Below are 19,208 nucleotides of genomic sequence, written 5' to 3'. Positions count from 1 at the left end.
TGGGGATTTAATTCTCACCTTGCCATATAAATACTTTAATTTATCTCTAAATCCATTCATACCTTTCATATCATTTTACTTCACTGATTTGAGCTCCCGTTCTCCCACCCTTGCACGCCACCACCATTGCTGCCCAGAGCCACAACAGACGACACCACCTGCAATTGCAAATTTGCAACCGTGCAAGACCCAACACTGGAGGGGGAGCAATCTGACTGTGAGCGGGCGTAGACAGGTATCATGGCCACTGTTCACCCTCCTGAGAAATCTTTGGTGCGGGAGGATGAAGATGACAAAGAGAAGGCCAGAAAAAGAAACAATGAGATCATATCAAGCCTTGGAAAAGAAGAAGGCTGGATGGAAGAGTATACGTATGAATACCAAGGTTTTTGGTACCCTTCAGTGACTGTAGTAGAAGGAGTCATGTGGGTGCAGCAAAACTTCAAGCCGCGCCATGAAGATATTCTTCTGGTCACCCTTCCCAAATCTGGCACAACATGGTTCAAACCTCTCATGTTTGCTGTCATGAACCGAACCCACTTTGATCTCTCAACACACCCTCTTCTCACCACCAGTCCCCATGATCTTGTTCCCTTCTTGGAACTGTACCTCAGCCACAAGATCCCCTTCCCAAATCCGGATACTTTCTATCCACCTCAACTCTTCCAGACCCACATCCCTTTTACTTCATTATCACAATATGTAATGGAATCTCAGTGTCGAATTGTCTATATTTGCCGAAATCCGAAAGATGTGTTTGTTTCTACATTTTACTTCCTGGAGAAAGTGACAGATAAGAAGTTAACACCCCTTTCACTTGAGAAGGCATTTGAGCTGTTCTGTAAAGGGGTCTCTCTGTATGGACCCTTCTGGGATCATGTATTAGGGTACTGGAAGGCAAGCTTGGAAGTGCCTGACAGGGTGCTGTTCTTGAAATACGAAGATATGAAGAGGGACTCCTCTTTTCATCTCAAAAGATTGGCAGAATTCATGGGCTACCCTTTCTCTGTAGAGGAAGAAAAACAAGGAGTGGCGCATGACATTCTAGAGCTGTGCAGTTTCGAGAACCTAAGGAATTTGAAGGTGAACAAGACAGGAAAAATAATTACAAGTAACAATAATCAAGTGGAGAATCATAGATTTTTCAGGAAAGGTGAGGTTGGAGACTGGAAGAGACATCTAACAGCTGAGATGGAGGACGGCCTTAACAAGCTGATTGAGCAAAAGTTGGCTGGTTCTGGTTTGGCATTCCGTGACTCCTCCGAGGCATGAGCGCCTGTCTATCTACTGAGTTGCGGATGTGATTATGTATGGGTTTGTATGAGGGTGAATTAATATTTTGTATTAATAGTTAAGTAGTTTGCATTTATTGGTGTGAATGTACGAATTCTCTGAGTTTGTTTGGTAATTATTTTCAAAAATAATTTTAAAAAACAGTCTTTAAAAACAATTTTTAAAAATTGTATTTTTTTTTTATGTTTTATAAAATAAAAATTTATTTGAAAACATAAAATGTTTTTAACCTATTTTTAATATTTTAAAATAATTTTTATATCTACTATTTTATTTTTAATCTATGATTATTTTTTAAAATAACCTTTAGAAAATAATTAAAATATATCACATGAAAACATATGTTTTCTATTCTTAAAAAAAATATCCTGGATATTTGCATATATCTTATTAAGAAATTATCAATCACTTAAAAAAAAATTTGAAACTCTTCTCAACCCTAAAGGTCCAAGTAACAAGATAAAGAGTACCAGCAACAAGGCATCATCAGTATGTGTGTATTTTATAAAGAAATGGTCTCACAATGATAATTGATCAAATTAATGAACTGATTTTTTTTTCCTGTATTTTAATAAGGAAAAAACCCTTGAAGACAAATTTCCGCAGCTCCATGGTTCTAATGAAAAAGGTGGCTCCAAGATTAATTAATTGCCCAAGCTCCATGCTCTGAAAATTGCAGCCACTTGAGTATGGGATTTCATTGTCGTTATTGTTCAGGCATCAGAATGGGCATCACATGCCTCAAAGATAAGAGCTGAGAATAGACTCAATTATTGGCTCTGCTTCCTCTAGTGCGGTGGGTTGCTGTCACATGGCAGCTTTTAACCTTTCAGCTATGGTGATGATGACTCAAGCATTTTTTAATTAAAGCATCATGAAAACCATAACTTTTTCTTTTTTTAATATGGAATATCCAATTTCTAAATAATTCTCCACAAATGCCCAAGTTGGTTGGAGCGGCCCTTATTTGCTGATTGTTGAAGAAACAGAGGCAAGAGGAAAGCCAAGTGAACAAAACGTTCTAAATGTCTGCAATTTTTTTTTCTTTTTGCCCACATTTTCTTGGTTACCAAACAGAGCACCGATGAACAAAATATGGAATTAAGAGTATGAAGGCAGCCTGTGTTGTTCACTGAAATGTGGCTATTATCATTCTCTTCACCTGTCAACTTCTTCAGAATTTGGCTTAATGGGGATCATACAGAACCACTAAAACCAGCAAAATCTAAGGGCCTGATCAGCTGTCACCAGTTTTGATCCTGTTTTTGGAAGTCGCTATTCTCATGAAAAGTGCATAGCACAGTCTGGGGAACTCATCCGGATTTTGAATGTTGGGATTTCGTGGCCTGTCTCAAACACCGCAAATACTTCAAAACACCAAATCATAAACAACCAAGTTCATCCTTCTTATACGATGAGTTGGTGAGAGAGCTATGTTTTCTTCATCCCCCTGAGTTCCAGCACTCAGGTATGAATTGATGTGTACCCAAGAAGCTAACCATACAAGCAACTGGATAGAATAGCCACAGGTTGAAGGCAAAACAGTCACCAATGGGAGATAAGGATTGCAACAGTGCATGGAGAAGAGAATGCATTCTAGAAGTAAATTATCTTACAATACAGACCAGATTATCTGGTCCAGGTTTAAAATGACAGACGAGAAGAAAACAGTATCTGGTTTCAATTACAAATGAAATCCAAAAGAGCTTTGAGATTATTACAAAAATGGCTACAGAACAAATGATTCTACAGCTTGCAGAAGGGGAAAAAAGAACACCCCATCAGCCAAAAATGAATCCTCCACACCCCATTACCTAGAAGGTTTATACTCTAATGTATAAGAATCATTTTTCCCTTTCAAGATATTATAACAAAAAAGAAAAGAAAAAAGTTAAAGAAAAAGAAAAGCTGCTAAGAGAGCCAAAAATTTTCACTCTGACCCCTACAATAAAGCGATCACAAGTTGAGAAATAAAATATTGAGGATCGCATAAATTACCCACAATTATGAAGTAGCATGTTTCAACTTGTGACACAATCTTGAAGGTATGGGTGGCTCTGATTTACATACCGTTCCCACAGAGGCTTGTACCTGCCAATAGCCAGTTTCAGCCATGGCTTCATGTTTCCATTGAAGTGAATCACTGCAGCAGTCTCAATCAGACGGTTGTCAATGTTCAGATCATAACCCAATCCTAGTACATGCCATCTTCGATCAAGTGGTTCTGTTAGTCCATAAAAGGTCAAAAGACCAGCAGGAAGGATGCCCATCTTCCATAGTGTCTGGTCAGCATTCTGACCCTGCCAGAAATGATACCTTGCAGTCACATTCGCTTTTCTCCATCCAATCAAATCAAAAACATTCATACCAAATGCCCATCCACAAGCCTGTGGGTCAAACTTTGAGCTGATGATTGTGTTTGAGAAATTGAGATACTTGTAATAACGATGAAATGCTTCAAGACAAGTTTCCACAGCTCCATTCACATTTCCATGCAAATCCAATGAAAAAAGTGAGGTCAAATCCTTCTGGACAACAACATCATCGTCAAGGAAAACAACTTTCTCCAGCTGTGGATAAATCTCTGGGATGTAAAATCGTAGGTGATTCAACAAATATATGTACTTTGGGTTTCGAAACTTTGGTTCAACCTCCAAATCTTCAGACCCCTTAAAATAATATTCTCGTGAATCTGCATCAAGAAGCTGTTTCATAACTGGAGCATAAGAAGCATTCAACCAAGAGAACTCCTCAATGTTCTGTACTTCAATCGTGGACCCTTTGAAGTCATTACTGAGGAACCAAGCTTGCATTGCTCCATAGTTGATTCCATTTGTGACAATATGGAAGACAAGCTGCTTTGGATGATCAGCATTGGATATAGTAGAGTTGATAACTACAGAGACAGCCAGAAGATTATCTGAAAATATGCAGAAATGATAGAGATTGTTGTCTACGAGTCGGGGAGAGTTTCCCTTCTCTTCTGCAAGCTCTTGCAGGGATGACTTCCTGAGCCAATCAGTTGTGAGTTTAACATTTAGGCAGTGGAGGCTCTTAGGTAGTGCCTCAGCTGTCAATTGCCCAAACACTGTGCTCTGAATTGTGGCTGCCTTTGCACGCTGTTCAAGGGCTTGAATATGGGATTTCATTGTCATTATTGTGGTAGCAACATCATAATGGGCATCTTGCGCCTTAAAGATTAGAGCAGATAGACTTTTAATAATGGGCTCTGCTTCCTCCAATGTGATGGGTTCCTCTCTCATGGCAGCTTTTGAGAGCAAAAGCTGGCAACTTCTAATCTTTGAGCTGAACTCCCAAGCAAGCTGAAGGTTATTGTGCTCTTTTGCAATAATGACATAAGCCTTGGCAAGTGATATTTGCTCAGCCAGTTGCCTGGCCAATGAGGTAGCACTTAATATTTCTTCAGTAAAATTTAAACCCTTGTATGAAATGTGTTCACTTCTTGCATTTTTCTCCTGAAGAAGAGGAAAAATCAAAGTAAGTGGACCGTATCATACATCAACTGTCATATTCAGTCTCTAAAGAAAAGAATATTATCACAAATTCAAGGTAATTTTAAGATCCTGCAGGTCTATTCAAAGGGTACAGAGACATAAGAAGCACAAAGAGGTTCAGTAAGTTCACAAGCAAATAAATTTGATAACATAATGATTTTCAGTAAAATAAATTTGATTGTATCCCTGACTGCTAGCAAATAAGTACTTCTCATATGGAAATCAGAAAAAAACTGTCCAGATCTCAGTTTGAAAATTATCAGGATGACCATGGTGGCCAGTCTTGGTCACCCTGAATTTCCTCATTTTTTGTCCTAGAGTAATTAAAACAGATCAATTCATGCTCTCAAGTTCCAATAAACTAATTAATTATATTGGTCAGCACCCCAGAATTTTATTATGATTCAATGCCTTAATGTTCATTTTAGAACTGGCTCCTTTCCTCTGAAACACACACAAATATCTAGAAAAAACCCATGCCAAGAGAATTCAACAAAAGCTGTTTTTGATTCAGGCACCTGGAACTCACATATCGATTCTCAAATCATTTAAAAAGGAAAAACAAAGGAGCGTTCCAACTGAAAACATAAGGAAACCTTTGATCTGGAACATATGAAATTAAATCCTGCCACTTGGATGAGTCTTCATAATTTAAATTCTTCTTGGGATTGGAATTGAATTCACAATCGAAATTGGTAGGTAATATGCATCTCTACATTGTATGTTGGTGATAACTAGGTGCATGAAGTAATGGTTGTTATTAGCAGCAGTGCTAGTTGAATTTTGATAGAGACAAATACCCAAGGCTGGTGGCAGGTGGCAGTTGATAGGGGTTGCAGCAGGCAATAGTAGGATAGGGGTTGCTGAAGACGGTGGCCAGGTGCTAGTGGTAGTGGTAGTGGCATCAGTTGCAATAATCATGATAACAGTGCGAGCAACAGAATGTTGAAAATGAACAAATGGAGGTTAATATGGCCTATGGTGCAAGTGAAAGGCTCTTGGTATCGGTGTTGATGGTCAAGCTATATGCAGGTCCTACTTCTGCTGCTATCTGGATCTCACATGATGGAAGGGATCATGATATCACAAAGAAATGGCTTTCCAAGAATAATGATGGGAGTTTTTAACAACATTACTGGCATTACATTGTCTTACAGCCAGGAAAGTATCACAATGAACTTTTCTCCCTGATAAGTTTGCACAAACCAAATCCCACTGTACAAATCTAACCAAGCCATGCACTCCCACCATTTCAAATCTAATTGCCAATACTTACACATTCCCATCTAATTAAATGATCTGTAATATACTCACATGCTGACACAAAAATGTTTCCTTCAAAGTTTCTTCCTGGATACTACTCTGACCAATATTCTAAGATGAGAAGGAATTAGGTCAGAGTATGAGAAAAGCAACACTTGATAGGGAAGATAGGCTTTCTTGCAACCACCTAACTTGGACCTTCCAAAGACCAAAACCCAAGAGCTCTGAATTAACTCAAAGAAGGAGGCTAAGGAACTCTAATGAATTAATCTTCAGGCCTGAAACCATTCCAAAGGCTACAAGAGAAGCTTGAGTTGCAAACCTCAACATGTTGCCCAGAAGCAACAAGAATGGGGTCAGTGAAGAACCTGGAGGTGAGTAACCTGAATTAATCTTCACTAACTTTGAAACCTTCCAGTAAGCCTAAACCTTCATCCAAATCTGACATACTAACCATCTTGGTAAGAACATTAGTTATCAACATGGTTGAAGCATGTCACAGGGGATATCCATCCCTCAACAAAGGCCAATTGGAATAAAGATGTCAACTTTTGAAGAACACCTCATATTTCTTACAGCAATTATCTTGCAAAAGTTCATAATAAGGTTGATAGGTCTAAAGTCTTCCTTGAGTTAGACCTATCAGAAAAAAAAAAAATGTCTTCCTTGAGTTAGATCCATCTTTTCGACAAAACTAAAGAAGCAAGGATGCAGCTAGAGCAACAATTTCTCTCTTCATTGGTGTGAAATTCCCCTAAGCCTCTAATGATATCCCACTTAAGGATCTTCCAGCAATCCCAACAAAAGCCATGTAACACCATTCAGACTAGCTCCTCTCTCCATCTAAAAGATAACTCCTTCCATCTCCTCCACCAAAAAAGGTCTCTCCAACCAAAAAGCACCCTCCTCAAAGATAAGGACCAGTCAAGAACTCTACAACTTTGAAGTCCTAGTACCTCATCTACTACATGAAGGAGAGCAATATCAAAATCTCACTAGAAACTAATTTCAAGCACTCCAAACCTCCTGCTTCAAAATGAATGAAGAGTTCTAATCAACTTCGTCATCCACCTCCCGTTTACCATCCTAATAAACAACTTAAAGTTACAATCTTTATCCTCAACCCATGTCTCTTAAGATTTTTTACTGCAGGTTGCTTTTTCTTCAAGCATGGTCCCCAGATTCAATTTTCCAGCTGCTAGGAATTAATGCAGCACAAGAAAGGAGGAGAATAAAAATAAATAAATAAATAAATAATAAAAGAAATAAATTATGGTGTTTTTACCTTTATTGTATGTCAAGAACATAAGATTCTAGCTAGCTAACTAAAGCATAAACACAAAAATATTTGAAGCCTTAATCAACCATGGTCCCAAAAGAAAATAATAAACATCCATCACTTAGTAGACCACACATAGATAAGACAAAACCCCTTTAATAGGTCTGAGCATTATGTCTATTTCTAATTTTTGTTTTACTTGTCAAACAATTGTCTGATTGAGATTTTTGAGTGAAATAATATACAAAAATCTGTCAATAATAAACATCCATCACTTAGTAGACCACACATAGATAAGACAAAACCCCTTTAATAGGTCTGAGCATTATGCCTATTTCTAATTTTTGTTTTACTAGTCAAACAATTGTCTGATTGAGATTTTTGGGTGAAATAACATATAAAAATCTGTCAAAATACACATTCTATTTTGTAGCACTCATGTGTGGCTGATATGATCATTTCTTTTTATTTATGCACTACAAGAATTTCACTCCTGGTGTAATTGGGAATGGATTTTTGCTAATGGGTATGTTGAACACATAACTCAAGAGGATAATGATTTTTTGACTTTGATTTGTGCTTAGTCTATGGCTGGTTCAGGAACAGGTATCCTGCTCTTATTACACCTATTCCGGAGTTTAAATCATGCACAAAAGGCTGCAGTTTGGTGTTCAAATGGAAGTTTACAATACCCACAAAACTTTAGACATTGTCTCATGATATGTAACTTTACCTATTCAGAAGACAATTTCATTATGACTTCATCTGTCTAAAAGACAATTTTAGTACAATTTCATTACAAATTTGTCTATTTAAAAGAGGATTTTTATTACAATTTTATTACGACTTCATCTGTTCAAAAAATGATTTCATTACATTCTTATTTCATCAAACAAAGAACTTAAAATAAATAATGAATTGAGAACAAAGACAGAATAGACTGATCAAAGTGAAACTACTCTGACAAATCATCTTAGAACATTAGTATGAGCATTCTTAAAATGTACTAGAGTGGGACTAGCCATTGAGGCAGAGACTTTAGCTTTGCTGAATGGTATGAATCTTTTAGTAGAGGGAGATTCAGCGACAATTATACCTTGGCTGAATACGAAGAAAGAGGTTTACAAAAGTTAGACAGTGGTTCTGCCAAATCTTTGATACCGCCTTAGTGCTAGACCACTCTTTTTGTTGGATTCCTTGCTTAACTAATCAAGTGGCAGATTTGTTAGCAAAAAGGAGATTTGACCTTCTTTGCAGGGGATTTCTACCTCCATGAGAAATTGATTTTATAGTTGTAACATTTTTCTTATTTTTTATCAAGGTGTTGTAATCCTCTTAGGGGGGAAGGATTTCTCACCCTTCCATGTACCAAATTATTTCGTTGCAATAAAATGTTTGTTTCTAATAATAATAATAATAATAATAATAATAATAATAATAATGGAAGTAAAACTGTTCTCCCAGATCGAGTTATCAATATCTGTTGATGTACTAGATTAGGTTGACAATTTTGAACTGTTGATGCACTAGATCAGGTTGACAATTTTGTTCCATTATAGCACTGAGTCAAAATGTTTGTTTCTAATAATAATAATAATAATAATAGGAGTGAAACTGTTCTCCTAGTTCAAGCAATCAATAATTGTTGATGTACTAGCTTAGGTTGGCAATTTTGTTCCATTATAGCACTGAGTCCAATCCATTTTACCTCCAATGGTGCCAGTCAACTTTGTGCTAACTCAAATTTGGTTAATTTTCTAGGTATGTATGTATTTAGAGTAATTAGTGCAAAAGGAATGGCTATGGCATGTTTAGTAGGTGAATATTTGGAGAAAGCACAAAGAGTGAAGTTGAACACACGAAAAAGAGGGAGGACTTTCAAACATTCCCCTAAGAAGGGTTCAACTGCTGCTCCAGCGTTCAAACATTCCCCTTGAGGCATTCAAACGCTGACCCTTTTTTTTAGCATAGTTTCATTTGTTTTTTTAGGGTTTTAAAAGGGTATTTTGGTAATGCTTCATATGAAAGATCTACAAAATCATCTTCTAGGGTTTTGGTATAAATAAATGATTATTGAGTTCAACGATACAGGCAAGAAAATAGTCATCCCTTTTAGCCTTAGTTCTTCATCTCTCAAGCTTTCAAGAGCATTCTTGAAAGATCCTTTAGTGAAAAAAAGGGTGTTCAATCCAATAGCCTCAGCATGGAGTTGAGGTATTTGCTAAGAAGAACAACGTGCTGCATTGAGGACGTAAATGATTGAATAGTCTTACTTGGAATATAGTAGAAGCATTTGAATTAGGTAATTTTGTGTAAAATTCCTTTCATAATCAGTGGAAGGTCAGGTTTTCTAATCTACAAAATTTCTAGGAAATTCTATAGATGGTTTTTCCAAGTTAAATCTAGTGTTCCTATGTGTGATTGATTATCTCTTACTCATTGTTGAAATCATTGAGATTAACTGAAATTATTAAAATCCCAATAAAATTTAAAATTTCGGGATAACTTGCTTGTTCAAGACTTTAATTTGCAATAATAATAATAAAATAAGTGAGACTATGGGCATGTCACCATTAACTGGTAACACTTCACAAACATCACAGCTCTTGACGAAGGACCAAAAAAACCAACCCATTGAATAAGGAGTTGAAAAACTTTGGAAATCCTTTCAAATTGAGCATTAAACCTTCAACCTTCTCTACATTCACACCAGATTCAATGAAGATAGGCTTCTCCTCTGCAGGTTGATTGGAAAAAGAAGATTTGAGAACAAACCCTAGATTCACCCACCCCCAACTCCTCATGCCCACTGGAATGATAAAGATCAAACTATTTCCTCATTGAAGATTTCTTTATTTCTCAGAAATTAAGGTCTTCAATTGCTCAATGGTTACAACATGCTAGAACTTGATTTTATTTGTCTCTTTTCTAGATATAAGATAAAACAGTCCAAGAAGAATAAGCTATCGTTTAGAGAGAAGAACGGCAAACAACAAAGCAAAGCAAAAGAAGCTAGAAACATCAAACAAAAAGTACAACTCAAGGTGGCAAAAAATCTCCCACAAAGAACACTGTAGAAGAGGTCTCTCACTTAGTCAAGCTATCCACTATGTGGCTATCCATCCAAGTATCCAAGAGCAGAGCACCTCAAAGCTCTAGACATATCAATGTATTTCTACAGCCAAGATTCTAACGTAGACCTTGCTTCCTATAAGATACCAAAGCAATAACTAGTCCCAAGTCTCTCTCAAACAGAAGATTGTAACTGCCTGGTGTGCTTGCAAGAGTCAAGCCTCCAATAAAGTAAGGACCTCATACTAGATGGCTAACCCCTCCTTAATTTAAAGACACTCCTTCCAAGTTGTACTGGTTTACACAGCTTTTTGTAATCAAAATTAAGCTTGATGTGCCTTGTTAGAGAAGATTCCATTCTAACAAACTTCCACAATAATCACATGAATCACTAGAGAGATTAAAGCTCAAAGGCAGGACGCTAAAGATGTCAAGTCCAACCATGGCTCCATGGATCCATATTTATCCTCAAAAATCCTGATACTTATCAATGAACAGATCCCCCAAAGGAAAGTGAGTTTGGCTCCTACCAAAGAACCCTACTCATGGCATTAGCTCCGAACCCCATCAAGGGAATGATCATCATATCAGCCACACTTTTAGGAGGAACCTAACTAGTCTCAATCAGCTGAAATAACCTAAAGTCACTGAGAAATGAAGAGACAAATGGTTATTCGTTCCTCCCCAACCCAAACACACGATGCATAGTTTGGGGCAAGGATCTTTAGAAAGTCTCATCGATTGCACTATGTGGTTAGTACTGACCATTTTGTTTTCCACCAGCCATGCATAAGTGTTGACTCTAGATGAACCTTTGGACTTTCAAATAAAATTTACCTAGGCTGAAGAATTGGGAATTTGGCGTAAAAAAGAGCTAATAAGAAGGAACTAAAGAGAATGACCTTGAACGGTTTAGAGTCATATTATCTCATTGAGAAAGGAGAGCAACAAATAATATTACAGAAGATATAGAATGGTAGGTTAGTTTAAAACAAAAGACAAATAAATAGAAAAGCAAAAATCTAGAATAGAACAAGATAAGGAAACCTTTAAATCTTGGGACCAAATAGAGGTTAGGATAAAGGATTTAAAGTAGTTGGAACCCTTCTATAAGTCTTTCCAAAAACAAATGTTAGAACCACCTTCAATTAAGAGCAAGTATACTCAGAAAAACCACTGCAGCCTTAGGCATTTGCATTCAGTAGGCATTAACAAGACCACCAAACACATCTTAACTATTAGAGTGCATACAATAAAAGCTTCTTTACCTCATGCAACAAAGCATCACTCCCTAGGAAACCTCCAAAACTGAATGTCCTATTTAATCTTTTCAAGCATCAATTCCCTTCAATCTTAGGTCTACATGCCGACTTCCATCCAATAAAATGATCTTTTTTCCCTTCTCTAAAACCCAACCGAAGAAAAATTGTTTATACTATTCCAATCCTAAAAGTAAACTTGAACTTTGAAACCGAGAGAAAATAAATGACATTTGAGATAACAATATTAGATAAGAGAAATTCTTCCTCAGTTCCTCCTAAGGTCAAATAGGCTTTCTTCCAACCATCAAGTTTATGAGAAATCCTCTAAATCCATGGTTCAAAATTGAGGTGACATTCCCACCAAAAGAAAGGTTTAACAAAGGTGGTCATTTAAAGTTTCTTAATATTTCATGGGTTTACCTCAAATTTTCTTTAGAAACATTTCCATTCTACACATCTAACAAGCAATCTCCAAGTTCTGCCAACCAATTTGCCACTTCCTTCTCAAACAATAGCAACTCATCCCTACTCAAAGAATGTTAAGATGGCAGCTCCTCTGGCCCTTTTTTTCTTTTTTTTTCTTTTTTTTCTTTGTTATTGCTAATAATATATATATATCTCCACTTCTATCCACCACACTGAGCTTAAGCAACTGTCCTCCAGTGGTACAAATATTTCTTAACAATTTTGAAAATTGATAAATCTCAGGTCTTTCCTAGATTTCTTTACCTTTTTCTTTTTTTTTTCTTTTTTTTCTTTTCTTCCTTTTTTTCTTGAGGATACATGGAAATGAACCTGGAACCTCTCCGATTCCAACCTTAATCCCTTACCACTTAGCAAAAGCCTGAAGGAACCTAACCGCCATATATAGATCCATGGAGAAACTTCCCTTAATACTAGCTTTTGCATGAAAACATAGCTAGAATAAGGTCTTGATTTCTAATCTCACTACAATCGATGAAGCAAAATAAGATTGCTTTTCATGAAATATTGGCTAATATTCTTAATCTATAATTACAAGTTCATTTTTAAATTTTCTGAAGGAAAGTGATACCTATCTCGGGCCTACCCTAAAATTTGCATTCAACCTCATGCTTCCACTTCACATTCTTCTATGGCTTCTTATAAATTTAACTTGGTAGGAAACTCGCAGTTTGAGTTGCAATTAGACATCTAGACAAAGAAGGAATTTCCCAAATGTAGAATGTAGATTGCAATCATGAAGGAGTCAATAAAATAAACATTTTGGAGAAACTGTTGAGGCATGACACTGATATCATTTTAATTTTTTTGGATAGGTAAAAGCAATTGTATTAATAAGATAAGTATACCCTACATCATTTTGTTCCACTCCAATAAGTTGAACTAGATATTTGACAAGATTGACAATAATTCAACTATGAAACATGACTGAATTTTTAATCTCTTACTTCCCAATTCTTCGTTAATTCATTGCTTGGTATCACAATAATAATTCAACATCTGGTACACTTTGTCATAGAATTCCAAATTTACAGACCAAGAAAATTTTAGATTAAAAAAAAAAAATGGGAGCATTTCTATCAATGGACGGATAGAAGGGAACCCTCACCTAAAGAGAGAAACAGGCTACACACCTGACCTTATTGGAAAAAAGAATCTTTACAACAAATTATGCTCTTGATACAATCTCAGTACAAAAATGATGATAACTAGGAAGAGATCCCATAATTGCTAAGAACCAATTCTCTATTCTCTTGGTCAAGGAGAGCAATAGAGAACATTGGTTTTCCTATTTAGACATCATTAATAGCTCAGGCAGGGGTTAGGCTATGTGTTGCCATTTGGATTTCTTTGATTCATTCTTTTGTTTGTGGTGCACTAGTGTGCTTCCTGAGCACTCAAGTATGATCCCTTTTGTCATTCACCTTTACATATAACACTTAATTTGCCTATTAAAAAAAGGGATAATGGTTGTGGTAGTCGTGCCCATCAAAAAGTAGTTGGGGTAGTTGTGATGGCAACTAAGTTGTAGCAAGCAACAATGGAAACAATGGTGCAGCAGCAACAGTGTGGATGGGGCTGGTGGTGGTAGCAGTGTGCTGGCAGAGGCAGTAGCACTGATAGCTTTAGCAAGAGTTGAATACTAAATATCAGCATGAGTTTTTCAGAGTTTTCACATATGTAGCAAAGATGGTATCAAAATCATAACTTTTGGATTTTATCATCATACGCTTAGTAGAAGTGTATAAAAACTGGTAGCTCCAGCTGGCTCTATGTACAATGAAGATTAATCCTTGAGAAATTGATTCAAAACTCAAAAGCGATAAGAGAGTTGGATTAGCATTAGTAATTAAAGATCTCAACAACACAGAAGTTCAAGATTGCAAAAGCATCTTCATACAACACATCAAGTTTTGGTGATGTTACAATAGAACAAACTCATGGTGGGAGTCGCATATATTAGACCATAGAACAACCTTCAACAAAACATTTTCCACTTGAAATCTGGATATCAAGGGATGCCAGTCTAGATTAGTGAAATAAAACCTATGAGTTTGGTTCTTTGACTTTCTTTCTGCAAATATAAACTAGTTTCATTCAAAAAGGCTCTAATAAAAATAGATTCCCTTCCTTTGAAAGATCTATAGGCAAAAATTTTATATTGTGAGGGGTGGAAAAAGAAGACAAAGGAGCAATGGAGAAAATAGAAATTTTTTTTTGAAATGATACTTCAAAATGTCTAACCAGTGAAAGATATGTACTGAGATTTAAAGAAAACAACTATATGGAACCAGAGAAGAGTTTATAAAACATGTTGATAGCATAAAAGAAAGATAAGATTAGAACTTAAAAAATAAGTTAATGGATGATTAATAATCACAACTGCTGGTTATCTCAAAGTAGACTCAGTCAGTCAAATGCAGCTGAAGTTTGATTAACTAGGGACAGGGCCCCAATTTTAAATAAGGAAATTCAACAAAATTTTGGATATTGTTACAGAACCAGCCTAGCAAGTAAAAGTGCATACAACCATATAGGAGTAAGCTTCAAAAAAATGTGGGTGAACTATATTAATCCATGTGCCTGGGTATCTTTGAAATCTACCATGGGTAAATATCCAGTAGAGAAGATAGTACATAATTTTTAGCATTCATGAAATTCCGGCTCTGCATCTCCATTGAGTATGAATATGGGAAAAGAGGACATCCGACCAGTTGTCAGACGCACAGATGCAGATTTGTTATCATTTGGAACCAAAAAGGTGACAAACTAATAAAATTGAATTTAAGGTCACATTTGAATCATACATACAAAATGCATAAAGTAAAAGGATTTATTGGCCTTAAGAAAATCAGCATAGCTGTTGAAAGATCACCAAATCATCATTTGAAGCCTCCCTCTCCTAAAATTGGTTACTTGACAAAATACATCAGGCCCTGACAAATTTTAGAACTGGAAACGATAAATATATGGATATAAGATAGCCAAACCCACTTAGAATGATGAGGCTTCGTGTGTTGTTGAGTTGATATAACCTAACAAGAAACCATTACACATACATGTCCTAATGCAATAGCTTAATGACCCAAGCAGCAGAAACATTTTCTAAATGTCAAGTCTATAAAGCATACGCAATAGTCATAAAAGAACCCAACAAAGTGATAATTCATATCAGACCACTTTTCTGTACATTACAAAATACAAGCACAAAACGCAGATTCAAACATCAAATCCAAAAGCTTCCAATTCCTAAATCAAATCAAAACAAAAAAAACAAAACAAAACAAAACAAAACACCTTTTTATTCCAAAACTAATGAAAAGCATAGCACCAACGTACAAAATCTATCCAAACAAAATCAAGATAGGGTTTCAGACATTCCACCGATTAAATGGGCTTCAACAAAAAATAGTCAGATTTATCAAATTGTAATCAATTTCAAAAGAGAAAAAAAAAACGTCCAATATGATCAAAGGAAATCAAAACAGAATCTGGGTCGCTACAGTCTTACCAGTGTCGGCTGTTCGACCCGATCCTCGTGATAATTATGCTGAACCATAAACAGAACCAACCCGGCAACAGAGAACAACCCAAGAAGCGCCCAGATCCAATATGAAAACCTCCTCCGAACCGGGCGCCGGTAATCAGCCGGCCGCCTCCGCATCTTTCACCGATTCCTTCCACAATTCACCACCAAATCAAGATTCCACGACGACCCATCACCCAGATTGGATCAAGAAATCACTGAAATGAGGTCGCCCACCGCGCAATCTCCCTTGGGAGTTTCACACACAACAAACACTAGTGCTTCCTATATATCAACTCGCAGTCCATACACCTTTAACCAAGCATTAAAGATGGGCTACAAAAGGAAACGAAGAGTCATGAAACACGCTTAGAATCTTAAGATTTTGGCAAACAGTCGAAGGATAAAAGGCCTTCGAATGTGAGAAGATCACAATGGAGCTGTGACTTGGAAGCGGCGAAGGCAAAAATGTAGAGGTGTATAGTGCCAGTTACCAAGTCCAAAGGGGCCAATTTTAATAAAAAATGCGAGGGCCTCCACATGAAACCATGTGCCACTGGCCTTCTTCCATCATAAATTATACATATGCATTTTCCTTTGCCTGTTACTAATTTACTCTCCTTAAATCAGCATTCATTCTTGTACTCGATTTGTAGACTTTAGGACCTTGAATAAAAATCTTTGGTGAAGGAAACTGTTTTTAAAATCTGTTTTTTTATTCTTAAAAATAGAAAACTAAACTCAAAAGTCAAAACACATTTTTTGTTTTTTTTTTTCTACAGAAAATAATGTTTTTTAAAATTTATTATGAAAATATGATGTTTTCTAATAATATATTTTAATTGTTTTTATTTGTTTATGTTATTTTAAAAAAATAATTATACAAAAATTAAAACATATTTTAAATAATTTTAAAAAAAATTATTATGAAAATATGGTGTTTTTTGATAATATATTTTTTTATTTTCACTTTTTATTATTTAAAAAATCATTATATAAAAATAGAAAAAAAAATTAAAAATATCTAAAAACAAAAACAAAAAAAAGGATCAATAACATTTCAAGTTCTCAAATGTATTTTTAATTTTTTTAAATATGAAAGATTTTAAAATTGTTCTAATAATTGCTTTAAAAAACATTCCTAAATATATCCCTATAATTTGTTACTTTCTTGTCTTCAAACATATATTTTAAAAAAAAATTAACTTAAAAAAATAATATTAAAACTTATTAGAAAAAACAAACAACACCTTACACTTATTTTGTAATGCTTATTAAAATTTTGGTCCTATTTTTCAAAAATATATATTTTTTTTAATGTAATAAATGATATTCAAAGTTCAAACAAATATAAGGGGTGAGGAAAGGAGCTAACTTTTAGGAAATTGTGTAATCACTGATAAATCATGTGAATAGTAATTTGACAAAATTGATGATAAGGATTAATGTTGCCATCTAATTCCATGTTAGATTAAGACAGCCATGTACATAGTCCATGCTTTAGCCACTTAGCCTTCTCACTGATTATGGTGGAATGACATGACTAATGAAAATATCATACCCAATCAGATAAATTTCCTAATAATTAAAATAATAGAAATTAAATTGTACCTGCAAACGTTGACTTTGTTTAATTTTCATAGTATTTACTTTTCCATGGTAAAGTTGATCATCACCTCCTAATCCTTTTTTTTTGGACTATTCTATTTTCTTTCAAGTTTTTGGATTTCTGCATGCTATTGAAAAATGGGAACCAATAAAAAATAGTTATATTTTTAAAACTTGAGTATAGCTCCTGTTCTTTCTATTTGTGTCATATTTTTTATATCTTAATATATTTTTGTAGGTATTTGATAAACCAACTTAATGACTTAAAGTGATTTAATAACTTAATTTAAACTATTAAATAAATTAAATATATTTGATAAAATAACTTAATGGTATAACTTGAAGTCAAAAATAAAAATAATTAACTTCTACTTAAATTCACATATTCATTTTACTTTTTGCCTCATAATTATCTCCGTGATTTCATTTACAACTTTACAACCTTCAATGTTAATTGACCTCCTTTGTTCTAATTATAATTTAAGAAGATAAATATGTCAATTTAATAATTCAAAATAAGTTTTAAATTAATTTTATAAAATAAGGTTAATACTTAAAAATAAGAATTAACTAATAAGTTTTAAATTAACAATTTAAATATAATTTAACTAAAAATCAACTTAATTCATTAAGTAATGAGTATTAATTTTTACCGAACACCTCCTAACTATATACCTTAAAATTTCAAATCAATAGTTGGGTATAATATCAAAAAGGTTCAATGTGATTTTTCATTTTTCATCTCTTTCCCTTTTGATTCTTTCATTTTATTTTTATATGATACTATGAGGGAGGAAAAAAAAAAAACAGTCAATGTGATTAATATAAGTGTATGGTTGTGACAGATTAAACTAACAGAGCTTACTATATTCCAAGGTCCCACAAAAAAAAAAAAGAAAAAAAAAAGAAAAAAGAAAAAAAAAAACCATTTTCATCATGGTATGGTGGATATGGGTTCATATCATAATAGTGCATTTTTGTTGAGTCCTACCACTTGTTCATTTGTCATTTTTCCATTCAATTCGAACTTCCATTAATTGCAGACACCATGGTCTGCAAATACTTACAAGTAACCAATTTAATAGGCAGAGAATGTCCAAAATTAGAGTTTCTAGTATGTATCAGACTTTTGCATCTTTTTTCCTTTTTTTCAACTTTGATGTTTTTTTAATTTTTTTTTTTAGTAATTTTCAATTTATTGTGGGGGCCTGGGGGCAAAGAGAAGAAGTGTGAGCTGGGAAGGTGGCAAGGGGCATATACAATAATTGAATGAGGCAGCACCGACTTTGAGAGTGAAAATTTTAGCTTCATCAAATATATGGCTGTGAATGTCTATGTACTTTGGGCCTCGCTCTGTCAAATAAAAGCAATTAAATTTACCCAAGTTTATTTTTGTATGATCCACTCAAAGATCAACCCCGTAAATGCAAACACATTATATATAGAGTTTTTTCTGTCCAATGTAAGATGTTACAAATTTTCATTTATAATTATATAGATGTTATCTATTCTATGTCCAATGGGTTATTACGAATTTAAAATGAGTCCACATGTTCATATGTCTACATGATTGAAAGGAATTCATATCTATATAGTGTTAAAAAAATTTTTTATCTCTATCCTGTATGTGATATCGCAATCATCTCTTATACAAACACAATGTTCTCATTATGTCTTATAAGATTACGAGATCAAATAGACAAATATTCATTTTGGGGTAGAACAAACTCTCTAATCAATATGGACCATTATTTGTTTAGCCCCTCCAAATATGTCAATTTGTTTAGTCCTATAATCATATGTAACATAATGAGAGATGACTATGATATCTTATAAGTAAAAAAATTTATAATATTATATGTATATATAGATTCATTTTAATACTATAAACGTATTTTAAAAGAATA

At 34.7% G+C, this 19,208-nt stretch overlaps 2 protein-coding genes across 2 annotated transcripts; one reads left to right on the top strand and one right to left on the bottom strand.

The window, feature by feature from the left end:
- Window positions 1-240: 240 nt before the first annotated feature.
- LOC117904131 (flavonol sulfotransferase-like) lies at window positions 241-1,272 on the top strand. Its single transcript, XM_034816646.1, has one exon. It carries the CDS (start codon window positions 241-243, stop codon window positions 1,270-1,272), a length of 1,032 nt encoding a protein of 343 aa, XP_034672537.1.
- Window positions 1,273-2,871: 1,599 nt separating this feature from the next.
- On the bottom strand, window positions 2,872-16,190 carry LOC117904801 (probable galacturonosyltransferase 11). Its single transcript, XM_034817564.1, has 2 exons — window positions 15,679-16,190; window positions 2,872-4,769 (listed from the first exon to the last, which is right to left on the bottom strand). Exons 1-2 carry the CDS (start codon window positions 15,829-15,831, stop codon window positions 3,315-3,317), a joined length of 1,608 nt encoding a protein of 535 aa, XP_034673455.1. The 5' UTR covers window positions 15,832-16,190; the 3' UTR covers window positions 2,872-3,314.
- Between the last annotated feature and the right edge of the window lie 3,018 nt (window positions 16,191-19,208).

The sequence above is a fragment of the Vitis riparia genome, chromosome 17 (assembly GCF_004353265.1).
Source record: "Vitis riparia cultivar Riparia Gloire de Montpellier isolate 1030 chromosome 17, EGFV_Vit.rip_1.0, whole genome shotgun sequence".
Classification (NCBI taxonomy): Eukaryota; Viridiplantae; Streptophyta; class Magnoliopsida; order Vitales; family Vitaceae; genus Vitis; species Vitis riparia.
Note: the sequence above shows the minus strand (reverse complement) of the source record. Positions and strands in the feature narration are given on the sequence as shown.

What these genes read in the sequence shown, in the direction of transcription:
- LOC117904131 (XM_034816646.1), top strand. Translation starts at nt 241, where the DNA reads ATGGCCACTGTTCACCCTCCTGAGAAATCTTTGGTGCGGGAGGATGAA.
- LOC117904801 (XM_034817564.1), bottom strand. Translation starts at nt 15,831, where the DNA reads ATGCGGAGGCGGCCGGCTGATTACCGGCGCCCGGTTCGGAGGAGGTTT. An exon ending in GGGTCGAACAGCCGACACTG is followed by an intron (nt 4,770 to 15,678) that starts GTAAGACTGTAG and finishes CCTCTTCTTCAG; the next exon opens with GAGAAAAATGCAAGAAGTGA.